Source organism: Furipterus horrens, unplaced genomic scaffold, assembly GCF_987537825.1.
Source record: "Furipterus horrens unplaced genomic scaffold, mFurHor1.1.pri manual_scaffold_7, whole genome shotgun sequence".
Taxonomy (NCBI): Eukaryota; Metazoa; Chordata; class Mammalia; order Chiroptera; family Furipteridae; genus Furipterus; species Furipterus horrens.
In genome coordinates, this window is record NW_028327177.1 from 93,941,119 (window position 1) to 93,960,829 (window position 19,711).

General features: G+C 41.0%; 1 protein-coding gene across 3 annotated transcripts in view; it reads left to right on the forward strand.

The window, feature by feature from the left end:
- ARHGEF3 (Rho guanine nucleotide exchange factor 3) overlaps positions 1-19,711 on the forward strand; it is a 313,957-nt gene that overhangs the window by 100,352 nt on the left and 193,894 nt on the right. For all 3 annotated transcript variants that reach the window (XM_090283994.1, XM_090283993.1, XM_090283995.1), the window contains one exon: positions 13,088-13,154. In XM_090283994.1, the coding sequence (XP_090140120.1) occupies positions 13,088-13,154 (67 nt within the window). The remainder of the gene's footprint in view (positions 1-13,087; positions 13,155-19,711) is intronic.

Genomic DNA, 19,711 nt, shown 5'->3' on the forward strand with positions numbered 1-19,711 from the left:
CTTTAAACAAGTGGACTCTGCTGAGAGACTGGCAGTTTCTTCCTCCACCCCAACCCCCATTGGTTTTCACAGTCAGAAGCAATGAGGCTTTATTTTCTCCAGCGCTAAAATCATAGCTACACTGTCTGGTCTGGTGCTGGGAGCACTCCCCAGGTGTCCCTCCTGACTTTTTAAAATGTACTTTCTGCTGGCCTGCCGCCGCCGCCACTGCTGCCGCCGCCACACTGCTTTTTCTCCGCCCTGGCTCCGCCCCTTCTACCTGTATGGATGAGTATTTCTTCATTATATCTTTGTTGGACTTCCATGCAGCTTGATTTTTTGGAACTTGTGGTTGTCTCTAGTTTGGAGATAGTCGTATTCCTTCTTAGTTGTGGAGCGAGACACAGCATGTCCGTCTAGGCCTCCAACTTGGCTAGAAGTCTCACCCTCACATTTTAAAAAATTGTGGTAAGCCCTGGCTGCTGTGGCTCAGTGGATTGAGCGTCGGCCTGCGAGCCAAGTGTCGCTGGTTTGATTCCCAGTCAGGGCACATGACTAGGTTGCCACACAGTGATGTTTCTCTCCCTCTTTCTCCTTTCCCCTCTCTCTAAAAATAAAATGAATAAACAAATTAATTAATTCATAAAAAAGATTAAAAATTGTGGTAAAATACATATAGCATAGTATTTACCATTTTAACCATTTAAAAGTATGTAATAATTCAGTGTCATTAATTATATTCACAGCGTTGGTGCATCCATCACCACTATCTAATCCCTAAACTTTTTCATTACCCCAAAGGAAACTGTACCCATTAAGCAGTCATTCCTCATTCCTTCTCTTCCCCCAGTACCTGGCCACCACTAGTCTGTTTCTCTGCCTGTATGGATTTGCCTATTCTGGGTACTTTATATAAATGGAATAATACAGTATGTAGCCTTCTGTGTCTGGCTTCTTTCATGCTGTGTTTTTAAGGTTCCATGTTGTAGCACTATTAGTACTTCATCCCTTTGTATGGTGGAATAATAGTCCATTGTATGCATATAGCACATTTTGTTTATCCATTCATAAGTTAATGAAATTTAATATATACCTTTTAAATATGGTTACTATCCCTACCAGCTATGTCGGTTGGCAGCCGTCCGTCTCGAGAGATGATGGTGTAGCTTCTTAAGAGTCTATCTGCACCAGCTATGTACTAGATACATAAATAGAGTAGTTCATATTATCTAGGAAAGGATCATAGACATTTGTTTTAGATACTCTCCATTTGGGGAAGAATCTCATTTATTTTTCTGTTAAGTAGGTCATTTGTATGTTTGTGACCTGAAGATAAAATTTCCCTTGTTCTTTCCATTTAATACCTTTCTAAAGCCTTTGTGAAATATTTTGCTCTTTTGAGTGTTTCTGAATTCAGATGGATACTAAAATTATTCTGGAAAAATGTTTTTAAAAGTAAAAAGTGTCACCCTGGCTGGTCTGGCTCTGTGGATTGAGCGCCAGCCTGCAAACCAAAGGGTCGCTGGTTTCATTCTCAGGCCACATGCTGAGTTGCGGCCCAGGACCCCCGTTGGGGGCGTGCCAGAGGTGACTGATCAATGTCTCTCTCCCACATCAATGTTTCTCTCCCTCTTTTCCCCTCCCTTCCCCTCTTCCTAAAAAATAAATAAATGAAATATTAAAAAAATAATAATAATAAAAAGTGTCTCACCTTTTATATGGGTCTAAATTTATATATTTTGGCTGGTCACTAACTACTGAGACATAGAAGAGTAGATTCTCAGAGTCAGAGGCTCTTTGAAACTGCATGCATTATTTTTTTTACAACTCTGCTGTCAGGTACATAACCACATGACTCATGTCACTATTTAGCACTTGAAATATGGATACTGTCAACCAGCCCACAAATGCACAATAAGTTAAAAATAATTGTTTTAAGCCATTGTGTTGTGGGGTGTTTTCTTAGGCAGCAATAATAACTGATACGGAGGATAACAATGTGATAGTGGTTTAGAAAGAGGACAGGGAATGATTAGGACCTCCTTTGAAGGAAAAGTTAATAAGCTGAAATAAATCCTGGTCACAATGAAATTTAGATATTAAAAAAGCTAAAAAATAGTATTAAAATGAATTTTTATTGAATAAATTGAGGATATATGAACAAGAAAATCTGAAGTAAGTCAATAACATTATTATTCCTAAGAAGCACTTGCTTATGTATTATTTTCTCTTTTGGGGGGGTAGATTTATTTTTATTTTTCAGCAAGTATATGCTTTGTACATTTGCATTCACAAAGGTCCATAGCTGGTGAAATCCTTCTTTTGGAAAGTATACCAGTAAGTTAATTATCTACTTACAAAGGAGGGAGGATGATCTCATTGGAAACCATTTATTCTTGTGGATTTACGTAAATGTAGAATGCAAATAAAATAACATTTTCTGAATAGTCCCCCTGAACATTTTCACTTTGGGAGAAAATAAAAATTGACTGCAGCTTTCTGGTAAAAAAAAAAAAAAAAAGAAATATGGATACTGTCTGAAACATGTTCTGTAAGGATAAAATACTCACTGGATTTTGGAGACTTTGTATAAAAAATTTTAAAATCTCTAATTTTTTTTCTATTGATTACATGTTGAACTGACAATAATATCTGAATATATTAAGTTGAATAAATTATATTATTAAAACTAAACCTACGTATTTCTTTTTACTTTTTTAATTTTAAAATTACATATGTAGCTCACGTGGTATTTCTAAAAAAAAAAGCTGGCAGAGGAGTGAAGAATGGGAGACACTTAGACTCTGTGCCTTCAGAATCTTGAATGTGCCCTGGGACAGAGGCTGCTGTGGTTCTGGATGCCTGTAGTTAGTTGCCTCTCAAAGGGTTTCTGCCTTCACCCTGAACCTCTTGGCTATTTTTTGCCTCTCTTTAGCCACAGGGATCTTTCTAAAGGCAAATCTCATGTCACTTTCCACTTTGTAACCTGAAGGGAACCACATGGCCAATCCCCGAACCCTGGCCTTTAAGGCTCTGCCCTAGCCAGCCTCATCTCATGTCTCTAGACCTCCTCCTTTCCCACCTGCCAAGGTCTTTTTACAAACATCATTATAATTTTTATTATATGTGCAATATGTTCCACAGTAAAGATCTTAAAATACGTAACATAAACAATAATGCCCACATTTATGCTGCCCTTTCCCCTCCCCAGCTACATAATCAGTCACTGTCACCAGTTGGGTGTATACCCTTGCAGGGCCCTCACCTGTATATGCATAGCTGATTCTGTCCATTTGTACTGTGTGTGTGTCTGTGTACATGTGCTCATGCATATATGTGTATGTAAACGTAAATGGGTTTACAGCTTGTACTGCTTCTTATTTCACATGCCATATTTTAAGGCCTTTGCTGGTAAGGACATAAGTATACCTTATTATTTTTAATGAGTGCCTTAAAATTTTATTGTATGACTGTGCCATAATTTACTGATTCGTTTCTTTTTTTTTAAATTATATTTTATTGGTTATGCTGTTAGAATTGTCCCAATTTTTTTCCCTTTGCCACCCTCCACCCTGTACCCGCCTTTCCTCCAGCAGTCTGCCCCCTTAGTTCATGTCCATGGGTTGTGCATGTAAGTTCTTTAGCTTCACCCTTTCCTGTACTGTTCTTAACATCCCCCTGTTTATTTTGTTCCTATCAATTATGCTTCTTGATCCCGCACCATTTCCCCATTTCTCCCCTTTCCCCCTCCCTGCTGATAACCCTCCAAATGATCCCCATATCTGTGATTCTGTTCCTGTTCTGCTTGTTTGCTTAGTTTGTTTTTGTTTTTTAGATTCAGTTGTTGATAGTTGTGAGTTTGTTGTATGTATGTATGTGAGTTTGTATGTATGTTCATAGTTTTGATCTTCCTCTTTTTCTTAAATAAATCCCTTTAATATTTCATGTAATAATGGCTCGGTGATGATGAATTCTTTTAGTTTTACCTTGTCTAGGAAACAAAAATTTTATCTGCCCTTCCATTCTAAATGATAGCTTTGTTGGGTAGAGTAATCTTGGTTTCTTTTCATCACTTTGAATACTTCTTGCCAGCCCCTTCTTGCCTGCCAAATTTCTTTTGAGAAATCAGCTGATAGTCTTATGAGAACTCCTTTGTAGGTAACCCTCTGCTTTTCTCTTACTGCTTTTAAGATTCTCTCTTTATCTTGAACCTTTGGCATTTTAATTATGTATAATGTGCCTTAGTGTGGTCCTCTTTGGGTCCAACTTGTTTGGGACTCTCTGTGCTTCCTGGACTTGTATGTCTATTTCCTTCAGCAGATTAGGGAAGTTTTCTTTCATTATTTTTTTCACATAAGTTTACAAATTTTTGCTCTTCCTCTTCTTCTGGCACCCCTGTGATTCAGATGTTGGTACGTTAAAGTTGTCCTAGAGGTTCCTAATCCTCTCCTAATTTTCGTCAGTTCTTGTTTTTTCTTTTGTTTTGGGTGAATGTTTATTTCTTCCTTTTGTTCCAAATCATTGATTTGAATTTTGGCTTTCTTCCCATCACTGTTGGTTCCTTGTATATTTTTCTTTATTTCACTTTGTATAAGCTTCACTTCTTCCTTTATTTTCTGGCTATACTCAGTCATTTCTCTGAGCATCCTTATTACCAATGTTTTGAACTCTGCACCTGATAGATTGGTTATCTCCATTTCATTTAGTTCTTTTTCTGGGGTTTTGTTCTGTTCCTTCATTTCGGCCATATTTCTTTACCTCCTCCATTTGGCAGCCTCCCTTTGTTTGTTTCTGTGCATTGGGTAGAGCTGCTTTGCTCTGTATCTTGGTAGTATGGCCTATGTAGTAGGTGTCCTGTGGGGTCCAGTGGCACAGCCTCCCCTATCACCCAAGCTTGGTACTCCAGGTGTGACCTTCATGTGAGCTGAGTATACCCTCCTCTTGTAGTTGATCCTTGGTTGCTGTTGGCAGATCAATGGGAGGGCTTTACCCAGGCCAGTCAACTGTGAGGGCTGGATGTGACCACTTACTACCAACCTCCGCCCTCTGTGGAGGATCAGCTATGCAGGGGCAGGGTGGTGGTGCTTTGACGTGATCTGTAGCTGTCCATTGGGTGCATTGGCCCTGGGGTTTCCTGGGTGGTATAGGCCAAGGTCAGCCCCCATCTATGTTTTGCCTGGGGTACCCTTCCTGACCTATAAAGCAATCTGAGATGGCTGCTACTTGTTTTGGACTTGGAGATTCCCAGGCTAAGCCAAGCTATGAATCTAAGCTGGCTGCTGGTAGTGCTGGGCCTTGAGCTCACTGAGGCCAGCTGTTGCTTGTTTGATAGGATTTAGGAAGTTGTGAAACGTGAGCCAAGACCAGCCATTCATATGGAAAAGCAGTTTGGTGGGCCTGTAAATTGGATGGGAGAGAGTCTCTAGGGATCTCGAAGGCAGGTCAAACAGTGTTAGCCAGGTTGATGGAGTCTCAGATGTGGCACCATCTTGCTCACTCCATCTTGATGGATGTGGTTTCTTTAATTCTATAGTTGTCAGACTTCCATTCAACTTGATTTTGATAGTCCTGACTGAAGGTTCTATATTTTAGTTGTAATTTTGATGTGGTTGTGCAGAGAGGTGAGCCATGTCTGCCTATGCCACCATCTTAACTGGGTCCTCCCTATTTGTTCCTTATTGTTTTAATTATAAAATATTTTACCCAGCCCTGGCTGGTGTGGCTCAGTGGATTGAGTGCTGGCCTGTGAACCAAAAGATCACCTGTTCGATTCCCAGTCTCAGGGTACATGGCTGGGTTGTGGCCAGGCCCCTGGTTGGGGGTGTGTGAGAGGCAACCGATTGATGATTCTTCCTCTCTTTCTCCTTCCCTTCCTCTCTCTCTGAAAATAAATAAAATCTTTTAAAAAATATTTTACCCATATAGCAAAATATTGACTATTATAACAGTCATCTCTGTACCCACCATGTAGTTAATAAACATTTGGCCTTTTGGTTTCAGAATTTTTATGTGGATAAAAGAAATATGACAGGTGGAAATGAAGACTTATGTGTGCCCCACCCCAGTCCCTTTCCTTCTAATCCCCAGGGGGAACCACTCTTTTGCAATTGAGAGAGTCTTATATTTTACTACATATATATGTGGCTATCCTAAATAGTATCATATCATATCATATTGTATCATATCATAACATGCAAATCTCTTGCAACTTAAATTTTCATCCTTCCTTTTTTGTTGAGATTTTTCTTTAATATATAATTCTGTATGGTCTTACATTGTGAAGAATGAACATAGCTTCATTTTTTTTTTATTTAGTCTTTTTTTTTAGTATATTTTATTGATTATGTTGTTACAATAGCTCCAATTTTTTTCGCCCTTTGCTCCCCTCTACCCAGTACTCCCCTTCCCCCAGCAAACACAACTCCCTTAGTACATGTCCATGGGTCATACATATAAGTTCTTTGGCTTCACCCTTTCCTATGTTCTTTTTTTTTAAATTAATTAATTTTTCATAACAATAAAAAATAGCAATTCACCCCTCTCAGACTTAAGATCCTTTACAATTTTATAAAAGACAATGGTTGAAGGTCTTGTGCTCCTCTAGCTGCTTCAAGCTGGACATGGTCATCATCCTACCTACCCTTGGGTCCAGAAACCCCTAATAAGAGTGGGGGTGTGGAGGGGAGGGAGGCCTTCCCACATGGGTAAGGATCTTGCAGACTCCAGGTCACTTGGCTGTCCCTGGACAACAGCGTGCTTGGTTTAACAGACTGGCATCCTTGTTGTATTCTGGGGGCAACAGATTTGGCAACAGGGTTAAAAGACATCATTCAATCCATAACCAGTAAATGACAAAAGGTGGGGATTAATTTTTCAATGTCCCACATTAGGGGAAAAAAAGGCTCTTTGAAGAGGAAGGTGTGCAAGGCACGTCATACTTGTCCAAAACCCTTTTGCCCATTATACTTAGTTTGGACTGAGGGGAATATTTTAGGTTTCCCCCCTCTCAGACCTCTGGGCGCTTTCTGTCCAAGCCATTAGGACAGAAAAGAGAAACAAGTTTTAAAATGAAGCCCACAGACCACCCCATGCTTCGCCAACCCAAAACATAGCTTCATTTAATGTGACTTCTTATTGACAGATATTTAAGTTGCCATATTTTACTTCTAGTTCTTTAAATGTGCCATCTCTCCCTTATTTCTTAACTTTGGACTCTGTTTCTCTTTTATGAAACAGTTTTTATAAAATTGAAATGACCTATTTCTTGAAAGTTTTATCAAATTCATCAGTAAACCTGTCTGGGCCTGGTGTTTTCTTTTATTTCTTTAAAAGTTATAGAGTTTTTCGGGCTTTCTAGTTCTCCTTGAGACAGTTTTGATAAGTTATATATTTTTTAGGAGTTTATACATTTTAAGTTTTCAAATTTAATGGCAGAAAGTTGATGATAGTATTCTTTTGTCATTTTAGCTAATGTTGTATCTGTAGTTCTGTGTCCCTATCCGTAACAGTATTTATTAGTGTTTTCCCCACCCTTTTTTAAATTTGATCAGTTCTGCCAGTTTTGTCTATTTTGTTAATCTTTTCAATGGTCGACTTTTTACTTCTTGCATTTATACATGCTTTTCCTGGGGCCTGGCCCACTGTTCCCTTTCTCATCACATAGTTGATTTCTTTGTATCCGTCAGGTCACACAGAGGCCTCGTTTCCTCTGGGAGGCCTTTCTGGATCCTCAAAACTTGATTGAGCCCCTTGTTCTACTCTTTTAAAAATATTTTGGTAAGACATACTGGGTTATCGTCTTCTTTTTCTTCTTCTTCTTCTTCGTCTTCTCTCTTTTTCTCTCATTTTTATTATTTTTTAAAAATCTGGTTGTCTCTCTGTATCTGCTATATCTCTAGTGTCTGGTCCTGTGCCTGGCATATAGGAGGTGCTCAATAAATACTGATGAATAAAGTAACGTGTCAGCCCCTAGAAATAGAGTATACGGCTCTCTTTTAGGGTGCCTTCTCAATAGGATGGCCGCAGAGGATCTGACTAGTGCCAAGTGATTGTACCAGCTGACTACTTCTGGGGTTCTGGGGTTCTTTTTTCACATAATTTACAGGAAATAGGGAGTTGAAGTTGAAGCCATGACATGAGTAGAATGAAGCTGAGTGTGGCTCAATGAGCTACAAAAGCCTGTTGCTGGATGGTGCCCCTGTGCTTTTGTTTAAGAGAGAAGCCAAAATGGTGAGCGTTTCATTCTGCAAACTACCTCTTACAGTGAGTTTCTCCTTGAAGAATTGGGTTTTCACCTGGCTAAACATCTGCCATTCCATCCTTGATTATGCACTAAGAACAGAAACTAAAAAAGACGTTTACATGAAAGAAAACCACTGCCATCTTCAGTGGTCCAACCAGGATAAAAATATCTGGCACAGGTGGTACTGCATTCAGCACTGATTTCTCTTACGAAGTATAGCTGTTTAATTTTCCTAGTAATGCTACAGTTTTCTTCATGGATGAAGAGAGGAAGAACAAAAGAAAGAAAAGGAAAGTTTTATTAGCAACATGCTCTGATTCAGAATTAAGACATTAAAATATTTAAAATATATACAACATTCTGGCAAAGATGGTAATTTTTAGGACGGGGGAAAGGGGGACAGGAAATTAGAGTGTGAATTGGGAATCTTTTCTGATGGTGACATTGTGTTCGTATTTGTGGCCATGTCACCTAATATAATATTCATAGCGCATTGAAGCCTTTGCTTTATTTTACTTATATTTTAGCCAATATGTAAGAATCACTGTAAATTTCATTGTCTCTTCAACATGAGCCTTACCAACAATAATGATTAGTAACATTCCCTTTACTGGGTTAAAGAAGGAGTCTTCTCAATGATGATCTTGATGATGATGGTGATGATGATGATGATGATGATGATGATGGCTCATTTGAGCACCTATTAAGTGCTAGGCTCTTTGCCAAAGATTTTATATAGTACATTAATTTAATGCTTCTATTTTGTGAAAAGAGATTGTTATCCCCATTTTACAGATGAGAAAATGGAGGCTCAGAGGGAGTAGAGTAGGTAGCTTGGTTAAAGTCCCAGCAGGAAAGGGAAGGAGCCAGTCTTGGAGCCCTGAGTTGGTCTCTTGGCTGCACACAGTGCATAGGCTGCAGAAGTCCGCATGTTCACTTCTGAAACCCTACCCTTCAGAGCTGTTCAGGAAATGGGAACTAGTCCTCTTCTCAAGATGGTGAGAAAGAATCACATTTGTTTTCACCTGGTTGGAAAATACATGCTGTTGCCAACCCTGAGGCCTCCTGTTACTGAGCTCATTCTGAATCCAGCCATACACACACCCGACTTTGAAATTGTTTCCTAAATGTACCTTGAATTCTGACTTTTCACTCCTACTGTGGGCATTTCTACTATAAGTTCTCCCAAGGGTGGAGAGTTTATAACTTTTCTTTCTAACCTTTCCTAGGGTTGTAACCTCTTTCCAGGCAAGAAGCTCTCTGTCCATCCTGTCTCAGCACTTGTCTCTCCTTCTGTGTGCCATCCCTGGCTTTCCATCAGCCCCACTGGGCAGCATTGTCTTCCTGACATCTGCTCTGCTTCCTAACCACGTGCGGTGTGTATGCACCAAGCACAGGCCTTGTTCACATTAGGGCCCAAGGCCTGGACACACTATCAGTGACTCCTCCTGGCCCTGTTATGCACCCCTCTGCATGTTTTTGTGCTGGAGAAACCTGTAGACCCAAGTGCCATTTCCTCACTGGGACTTTTGCTGACAGTGCAAAGAAGTTGCTTCTAAAACAAAGAAATGGACCCAGGACTGATTGCCCTCCTGTGGTGAAGGCCTGGCCTTGATGGGCTTCTGAGATGGTGCAGTTTATGCTGCTGGCGTCCCTCACAGGCTTCATAAAGAAGCCTTCTTTGGAGAGTGGGTTTTATTCCCTGAAGCCATCCTTCAAAGCCACCTGTGTGGTAGTGTTTGGCTGGGGTGAAGCAGGAAACTATCAGGAGACTCTTACGATTAGGTTGTTAAATGTGAATGATCTGAAAGCCTGGTGGTGGAATGCAAGGATGGGAGGAGCTGACAATTCAGGGCAGCCCTTCTCTCCTAGGTTTCCTGGCAGTTTCCCCACCCCAGAAGGGTGTGTCAAAGTTCCCTGAGCATGCCCTGGATTGACAGACTTGCTCTGATGCTTTTTCTTTGCCTCAGAGGCCTCAGAGCAGGAAGCCCTGCCAAACTGATGCCCTCCCACAAGGAACTCACAGGTTGCATTCTTCCAATAGCATGCTCTGCTCTTTTTGGTGGGGTTTATCTCTTTCGAGAGGGGCTACCCCCACAGAATCTGGAATCAGACACACCTGGGTATGAATTTCAACTTGGCCTACGAGTTGTGTGACTTGCAGTATGTAGTTTAACCTCTCTCAGCCTCAGTTTATCTCATCTGTAAAATGGGGTGATATTATCTCCATTATACCATAATATTATATGAAAATATATTGATACCAAGTTGTAATATATTATTTTTTCAAGTATGTAATGCCATTATACTGTGTTAGATATAATACAGTATTGTAATGTATAACACCATTATAATACTATCTGCATATCATGTATTAGAATTATAATATAACCTAATATAATAATCTATCTTACTGTTTTTGTGAGACTTACATTATGTAGGCAAAATGCTTAGCACAGGCCCTGGCATATCAAGGAAATTAATCACTGTTAATTATTATGATCGTCATTTTCTGTGAACTAAGCCTTTACTCAGAGTGTTTTGGTTTGTGTTGTTGCTTTGGAAGCAGTGAAGCTCATCAAATGATTAGAAAAGCAAAGCCCAGTTATAGCTGAGGAGGGGAGGGAATGGAATCCAGGGAGAAGTATTGAATTTTGAGTTACTTTTGTTTTTTATTTTTTTAGGAGAAAATGTTTTTTTCAGAAGAATTTAGACCAACCTGTTACTTAATAGAGAAGGATATTAAATCTAAATAACCACCCACATGTTCTCTGTTTGTCTTGAGATATGATTAACCTGGGGTTTTATTGTTGTCCATGTAGATGAGGAGGAGGGTGAGGCAGAGGAGGGGGCTGGATAGGAAGACACATAAGTGGGGTTTCGCACCTGTTTGGCGAATTCTTCCAGCTTTTCTGTGTCAATTCTGTGCCCCTTGTTGAAGGCTGTTCTTGGAGCTAGGATTTGGGGAGTGGGTGGCACCGTGCTGACTTCTCTTAAGAGTTTAGCAAAGACATAACTGGAGTTAGAGCCCTCCTCTCCTCTTAACTCCTTGTGCTGGGTATTGTTTCTCCTTTCTGCACACAGGAATGTGAAAGCTCAAGAGATTAAGCCTTGTGCTCAGGATCACACAGCTGATGAAACGTTACGGGGTTTGAGATAGGACAGCTGAGATCAGAATCACAATTTTACCTGTGTGATGATAGTTAAGTCATTTATCTCTAGGTCCCTGTTTTGTTATCTACAAAATGGGTACAGCAATGAACCCTAGCTTATAGTGTGAAAGTCAGTGAGGTTAACTTCATGAAGTATTAGCATATGCTGTTTTAAGTACTCAATGCCCATTAGCTGTTGCTGTTATAGAAATTATCTTGTATTTTATCTCTTGTATGGTAGAGCCAATCAAGATTTTTAAAAATCCTCACCTGAGGGCATATTCATTGATTCCAGAGAGAGAGACACACACACAGACAGAGAGACAGACCTCAGTGTGAGAGAAACATTGATCAGTTGCCTCTCTTATACACTCTGACTAGAAACGGAACCGACATGTGCCCTGACTGGGAATCGAACTCACAACCTTTCAGTTTACAGATGGTACTTCAACCAACCGAGCCACACTGACCAGGGCTAATCAAGATTTTTACTCAGTCCTGACATACTGTAAAGCTGTACAATGGTCACTGCCAGCATCGCCCCTTGCGTCACTGCTAACTGTGGCAGAGAGAGGGTGTGACTATCATATAAAAAGCCACCACCAACACCCTTATGGGACAGCAGTGACTAAAACCTCAGGGAAAGCCCAAGGGGAACCTTTTTCAGGGATGTGCTTCAGTGAGATGGTACTTCAAACAAACATGGAATTTGAATACCTGTATTAATAGACATAACATTTTGGAGGAGGAATAATTTATCACTCCATGAAGACATTGTAAAAGGTGTCTCTGTAGGTATGTTGGCAGCCACAAAATTGGATTCACTTCACAAGACAGAAATAAGGTGTCCCTGGTGTGCCTGCAGCCACTTGGCCACATTGCCACGCTTTCCTTCCCTGGTTACCTGACTCTTGTGCTGACCCAACCTGATACTGCCTCCATCATGTCTGAGGAGGTTGATTCATGTGGAGAGATTAATGGGTGAGGAAACCAGTTCTGACTTGTTAGGCAGTGGCTACATGTCCTGTTCATTATCCCTTTAAACATCTGGAGCTCACTCTGACTGGTGTTGCTCAGTGGGTTGAGTGTTGTCCCGCAGACCAAAGGGTAACCAGTTCGATTCCAGGTCAGGGCACAAGCCTGGGCTATGGGCTAGGTCTTCAGTTGGGGGTGTGTGGGAGGTAACCAACTGATGTTTCTCACTCTCTCTTTCTCTCTATCTCTAAAAAATAATAAATAAATAAAATATCTTTTTAAAAAGTCTGGAGCTCAAGTGTGGCCTACATGGAGGTGCTGGGACTCCCCAGCGTGTGGGCAACAGGGGAGAGTTCCAGGCTGAGCCGAAGCTATAAACATCACCTGATGGCATTCACTGGGGACTTGTTTGTGGGTAAGAAATAAAGATCAACATTGGGAGTGTGATCTGGCTTTTTGATCACATCAGTCTGAATTTTCAAATTTATTTTTTAAGGGTGAGGGATTGAGTATTTTAAGGGGTTCTGGAGCTTTCCTCCTTGGGGGCTGAGAGGGATTTGGGAGTGAATTAGCTGCTCAAGATTGCAGCACTATAGAAAACCCCGGTGGCCTCCTGGGTCTGGGCCATTTTTCCAAGTATCTCTGTTTTTGATAAAGCTGCAGCCAAAGCAGATGATTTCTTCTGAATATCTAACCAGTGAATAACAAACGCTTTGTCTTGTCTTTTCTCCTCTTGTAGGCCTAAACGGCAGCAACAAAACAACTTCCCCATGTTTCCCTCTCCTAAAGCCTGGAATTTCAGAGGGGTAAGTGTTTTCCCTGGTTTGTCCTATCTAGAAGCTCCAGAGAGGACACCTTTGGGGTTGACTTCACTAATCAAAGTTCCACCGAGAAAGTTTCCGTGCTTTACTGCTTAGGGGAGTCATATTTGCATCAGTGGTTGTGGTTTAATTAAGTTGTCCAATGAGCATCCACTGATATTTGCTTGCCCTGAAGGCCTTGGACTACTGGAAGCATCTTTGAAGAAGCCCAGATGTGTCAAGGGTGATGAGATGGGCATTGTGGCTGTTTTCTTGGAAACATGGAGGGAAACAGTGTACAGGGAAGGAAAAAAATAAATCAGAAATGTACAGTCTGTTAATATGTAGATTTATGACTATGTGGGGAGCTTTGTTTTCCAGAAGAAGTCTATAAGCTTTAAAGAGATTTTAAAGGTAATCATAAAATCCTCCCAATGGTAGTCATAGACATTTAGAGGTACAGAAAGGGTCAGATCTAGCCTCCTTTTGATGCAATGTTTTCTTCCTTAACACAATAATGATAATAATACTAATAGTAATAAAGTGTATAGAGGCCCCACTGTGTGCTAAAATTAATACTAGTTCTGACCTCAGGAACAAGACCTTTGTAGGTATAAGCATGCTCTGAGCTCTGTTTCCCCACCAGGCCTTTGCATGCCTTCTGCCCAGGATGCTGTCCTCCCCTGTCTAGCACCGCCCTCCTACACACACTGCAGCTGGCCCACCACGTCATCCACTAAGTCTAAATTTCAATAGCTCCTCCTGTGGGAAGCCATCATGACCACCCCCTGAGTGTGAGCTAGAGGTCCCTCCTATGGACCCCTGGACTTTCTTCTCATTGATAAGATTGTTAGTTAGCACTTACAAGCCTCAGATGTGTAGAGGACTTCTCACTCTCCCATTCACTGCTATTTCCCTGGTTCTAGCACAATATCTGGACGTACATGTTTAATTTATTTAGTGAATGAATGAATGAATGAATGAATTTTCTCACATCCATCAGACACAAAATCGATTCAGATTGTGTTTCAAGTTCAAGTCGTTAGTCTTTCAGCACTGTTTTTACTGGTTCAATTCATTTTTAATATTCTACATAGATCTCAGTAATTTTCCCGTTTTATTTAAAAATATATAGACCGTGACTCTATTTTAGCTAAGTATACAATATGCTTTTCATTGAGTACAAAGAGAAATGTGTTGACCTCTCAAGTAGGTGTGCACATCTTACTGAATATGTCATGTAACTCCTAAGTTGTCTATGGCTTTATGGATAAGATCCCCATTTCTAAAGTGTGTTCAGTTGGATGATCATAAACATCAAATTAAAAAAGACTGGTGTGGTCAAATAAACTTTGGATACACTGAGAGCACCTAATTAAACATCTACCGCTGTAGCACTTCTCAGAACCTTCGATGTGTTGATGTGCACGGAAACTACATTTAGGAGACCTGATGGAGTTTAAAATATTTCCCGAAGTCATTGACCATAAACCTTCTGTTGACAAAAATAATTTGTACACACTTTAGAATAGTCGACATTAATAGTTAATTTTGAACTATATAGAAATTAGATCCCCTGTGAGCAAGCTGGTCTTTTTGAAGGCATTTATTTTCTTTCCCTTTCTACTTTATCCTTCCTTCTGATTCAATAGTGGTCACTAACCAAGACTTGGGGAACATCTAGGGTGACCAACAACCCAAGTTCGCCTGGGACAATCCTGATTTTAGCACTGAAAATCCCGTGTCTTGGGAAACCCTTTAGTTCCAGGCAAAGTGGGACAATTGATTACCCTACTTGTGGCTATGAGACCTCTTCAACTCTTCCCCTTGAAAAATGTTTTGTGAACTCCGGTTTATAGAACTTACCGCTAAAAAGGAACCTCTTAGACACACACTTAGTTTAAGTGAACTTTTGTTGGCCTTATTCTTGCAATGGTAACATTTGTTGGCAGATTGCAACCAGGTAGGTGACACAATCTAATGCATTGTTGACTTCAGCTTTGTATCAGCCCTTAGATTCTTAATTAGCTCATAAGATTTGCCCAAGTAGTCAGAATTATTGGAGTGAATAGAGTCTGTTAGATGGTTAGGTCAGTTGTGGTCTTTACCTTGGTCTCATGTCCTTACTTTGACTTCTTCTGGCCTCTGGGGCTTATTGGTAAAGTCTGACAAACTGACATCAAGATATACCGGAATGAGGTGGTTTGGGGTCTTGGTCAATTGCCAGATTGCTTCTGTGGCCAAATCTATCTCTACCCACCTCAGAGCATAATCCTCCATGACATGGGGGTTGAAGGGAACCCAACCAAGTGGGGACCCTGACGTCCAGCCAGGACACGCTTTGTAACCATCATTATGGTAATTGCAACTGAAGAACAAGACAGATTCAGAATGCAGATGAAGACATTTGAGGCACTATCCAGCTGATATATTTTCTATAATGAAATGTGACTCCCAGGTCTGTTAGACCTAGCTGTGCTTGATGTTCTCCAGCTTTTTGGGAACACTTTGTTTTCTCCTTTATTGAGAAAGTAAGTTTTAGAATCTCTGTGCTAGCATACTTTCTGTATTTATGTATATGGCAGAGAAAACCATTATAAGCATTTGGAATTCCATTCCTGTTTAGCTTGTAAAGAAAAAGGGTCCTGTGTTAATTTACCCATTCTTGGGCATTTGTGCATTTGGGGGCAGGGTAGGGAGAAGAGGTGGTGAGAAATGGATTGGAAAAGGTAAAGAGGGGAAGGAACCACATGGTTCTAGTTGAGAAGTGGAGAGGGAGACATGTGAGGGCTAAGGAGAGAGCTGTGGACAGGGCACAAGAGAGGACAGGAGTGGTCAGCGGCTTAAAGAGAAGACATTTTGGGAAGAGTTTCAAAATAATTTTAAAGAAAGCCTTTTTGAGTGAATTATAATTGTAATTCTCTCTACCTTCCCTGGAAACATTCACTGCAAATCTGCATTACTCCTCAAGGCTTTAGGAGTGGCATTTGTGGTTTTCTTTTCTTTGGCTGAGGTTTTTGGCTGCAGAGGGGCTCAGGAAGTGCTGGTGACACTTGGATGACATGTCCCTTCTACCTACCCAGCATTTTGGCCCTTTCATGAGTTGTCATTGGTATTAACTATAGGTTGTGTCCTTTGGTTACTGTGAGAAACGCTCACAATAAAAACTGGGACACAGGACTTGAGCAGTAAAGTGAGGCCTTTATTCACGAGTCTGCAGAGCCGGGCGCACCCTCACAGCCAGGAGGAGAATGTGCGCGCTAAGTAGACAAAGGAAACTGGTTTTATAGTCTTAGCTTCCCCACCCTGAAATTGCCACCCTAAAGTGATTATCTTCTCCACCCTAAAATTGTCACCCTAAAGTAATTATCTAACTTGCCCTAAAGTGAGAGCGATTAGCTTCCCCGCCCTAACGCAATTAACTCCCCCTCCCCTCTCCTTCTTCCCCGTTTCTCCATTACTGGTTACTCCGGAGTTACAATCTAACACGGTTATCTAAATGCCCCTTCTGTGGTTTGTAGATATGCCAGTGCTGTCAACTCCCTTCTCAGAGATCCTCTAATTACATTTGCCCTTAAGACCCTTTAATTATATTTGCCCTTTGTTACTAATGACTTTTTACTGGTTTGGGAGTCACTTTGTCCTTGTTTCTAACATTACCATGCTCATCTAAGGAGACAGAGACCCTGGGTCCCCCTTTAAGACTCCCCTACCCTCCCAGGCAGGGGGTAGTGCTCTCACCAGACCCATGGGTGCTACAGATACATTCATGGAGAGAAACCAAGATGATGGTCTTGGTTGGGGTTGTTATGGTGTGAACATTATGAATCAAACCAGAATGGAATGGAGGGAATGAGAAGGCAGGACTCTGAGAGAGAGGGACCCTGGTGGGGGTGGGCGGTGTCTGCTCCGAGACAGCTCCACTGTCAGGTGCTCACTGCACATCTGGTCTGCATCTCGTTGGGCCAGTGCTGTGCTCCAAATTTCCACTCTTCCTTGTGAAAATATTTGTTATAGCTTCTCCAGTTAGGTGAAAGAGAGAGAGAGAGAACAGACAGACAGACATAGACAGACTCATGGAGGAAACTTACCTTAGAAATGTGAAAATTTCAGGAGCACAACTTCTGCCATTGCCTATTGGTTAACTAGGAAATACTTAGCAAGATTTACTGTGTGCAAAGCATTGTATTAGGTGTCAGAACTAAGGTTTTAATTAAATATGAACCAAATTTCAGAGCTGTGCCCATCTTGTCTCTTTCTCTAGTGCCTGGTTTTTACTCTTGCCTAAGCTATTTGGGAAGAAATTTTTAGACTATGGGGCTTTGGAAGGGACTTTAGACCATGTAGCCCCAACCTTTTAATCTTCAGATTATGAAAACAAGGCCTAGTGTGTTAGTCAGGACTCTTAGTTACAAGTGATAGAAACTCAGTTAAAACTAGCTCAGGTGGAAAGGGGAATTGATTGCTTCATTTGACTGAGGGGCACTGGGATAGGTAAGCTTCGCTACAGTGCTATTCAGGGATACTCCCTCTTAGCTTTGTCATTCTTGGGATATTGGTGTTATCTTTGCCTACTGCACAGGAACTTTTTTGGAGAGGATGATCACAAACAGCCATACCTTCCCAAAGAAAAGAAAAATGTTTGTTTCCAGGGTAGGGAATCCCAGTGTAGGAATCTGATTTCCCTGGGTTGGGTCACATACCTTGGCCAATCACTGTCATTAGGATTGGACTGGCCTTGGTCACATGCTCCCTCTGAGGGAGCTGAGTGGACATGTTTATGAATGACAGCTCCACTAGAACCACTTACTTGAGGTGGGGAAGGGGCACTTGCTCCAAGGAAGAGTTTGGTACTGTAACTAAAAGATAGTTGGTTCCTAGACAGGAAATAATGGTGACTGCTTCTAGGGTCACTCAGAGTTGGGAGAGTAGTACTAGAACCTTGTCTTCAAATAGTGCTCCTATGCCTGCTCCTTGCTGTCTTGACACATCCCACCTGGGTCTTATGTTTGGAAGGAAGTTGGCAAACCCTCCATGTGCCTGAATGTTTCTTGAAACCAGATTGAAATGCTCTGAAACTCATAACTCAGTAGAATGACAGAATCTCTAATACTTAAAGCATACCTAGGCAGGTCATTGTTTATCGTGGCCTCACCATGGCTACTCTGCAGAAGAAGTGTCACAGTTTTCTCTTCTCTGCCAGCCTCAGTTTGTACATTGACTTCCATTTATTGAACATTAGCTCCGGGCAAGGCTACAGCTGTCCTGCATTATAGATAATATGTATTCCCATTTCAGAGATGAGGAAACTGAGCCTCACATCTGCTAATCTGCTTAAAATCACAGCCATGGTAAGTGGCAGAGACAGCACTCAAACTCAGGATTTTCTGTCCCAGGCCATTAGAGCATATTGACTCTTTAAAGCAAGGCTGAAGACACACCTTTTTTTAAAGGAGGCTAGAGATGAAGATATTTATAAAAGTGCTAGAAGCATGGGAGTGACCTATGGTAAACTTCTCATCACCTAGAATCCCTTTTGATTCCCTTCTATTCCTTTGGACTTTAATTTTAAAGTTTTGATTTTTCCTACTATACTTGTGAAAAAGTAATTTGCTACCTCATTTTGTATCAGTAATTATGAAAGCAGTAGTTACAGTTCCATTAATCCCAGGTAACTCACCCCTAACATTTCATTATACTAGGCACTGTATTGAGCATTTTAAACATATCTTACTTCCTAGAACAATTCCAAGAGGAAGATGTTATTTCAGCCTCATCCGAATTTTAGAGATAAGGAGATAGAGCATTTTAGTTTTCTATTGCTTCCTAAAAAATTACCACAAGTTTAGCAGTTTGAAACAATACCCATTCGTTAGCACGCAGTTCTGTAGCTCAGAAGTTTGGGCATGGCATGGCTGTGTTCTCTGCCTAGCGTCTCACAAGACTGAAATAAAGGTGTTGGCTGGGGCAGGGTGTCTCATCTGAGGCTCAGGGGCCTCTTACAACTTATTCAGCTTATTGGAAAAATTCAGTTCCTTGTGGTCGTAGAACTGAGGTCCCTGTTTCTTTGTAGGCTGTCAGCTGGAGGCCAGTCACTCTTATTTTCTAGAGGCTATTCTCAGGTCCTTGCCATGTGGCTCCTTCCACCTTCAAAGCCAGCAACTGAGAATCTCCCTTACACCACATATCTCATTGACTTGAGGAAGAGCTCAGTTCCTTTTAAGGGCTCATCAGATTAGATTAAGCCTACCCAGATTATCTTCCTTTTGATTTTCTAAAAGTTGATGCTTAGTAATCTAATCATAGAAATGATATCCCATTACTAGATTCTGCCTGCACTCAAGAGAGAAGATTATACAAGGTGTATACACTATGAGGTGGGGATGTCAGGGACCATCCTAAGATTTTGCCCACTCCATTAGTGGCTCTAGCAGAGCTTGCTCAGGGTCCCATGACAAGTAAGTAACAAAGCTGGAATTCAAATCTGAGCTCACCTCATTCCAAACCTATGTTCTTTGGCAGCATCTTTTAGGAACTTCTTTTTAGTATAAAATTACTTGCAA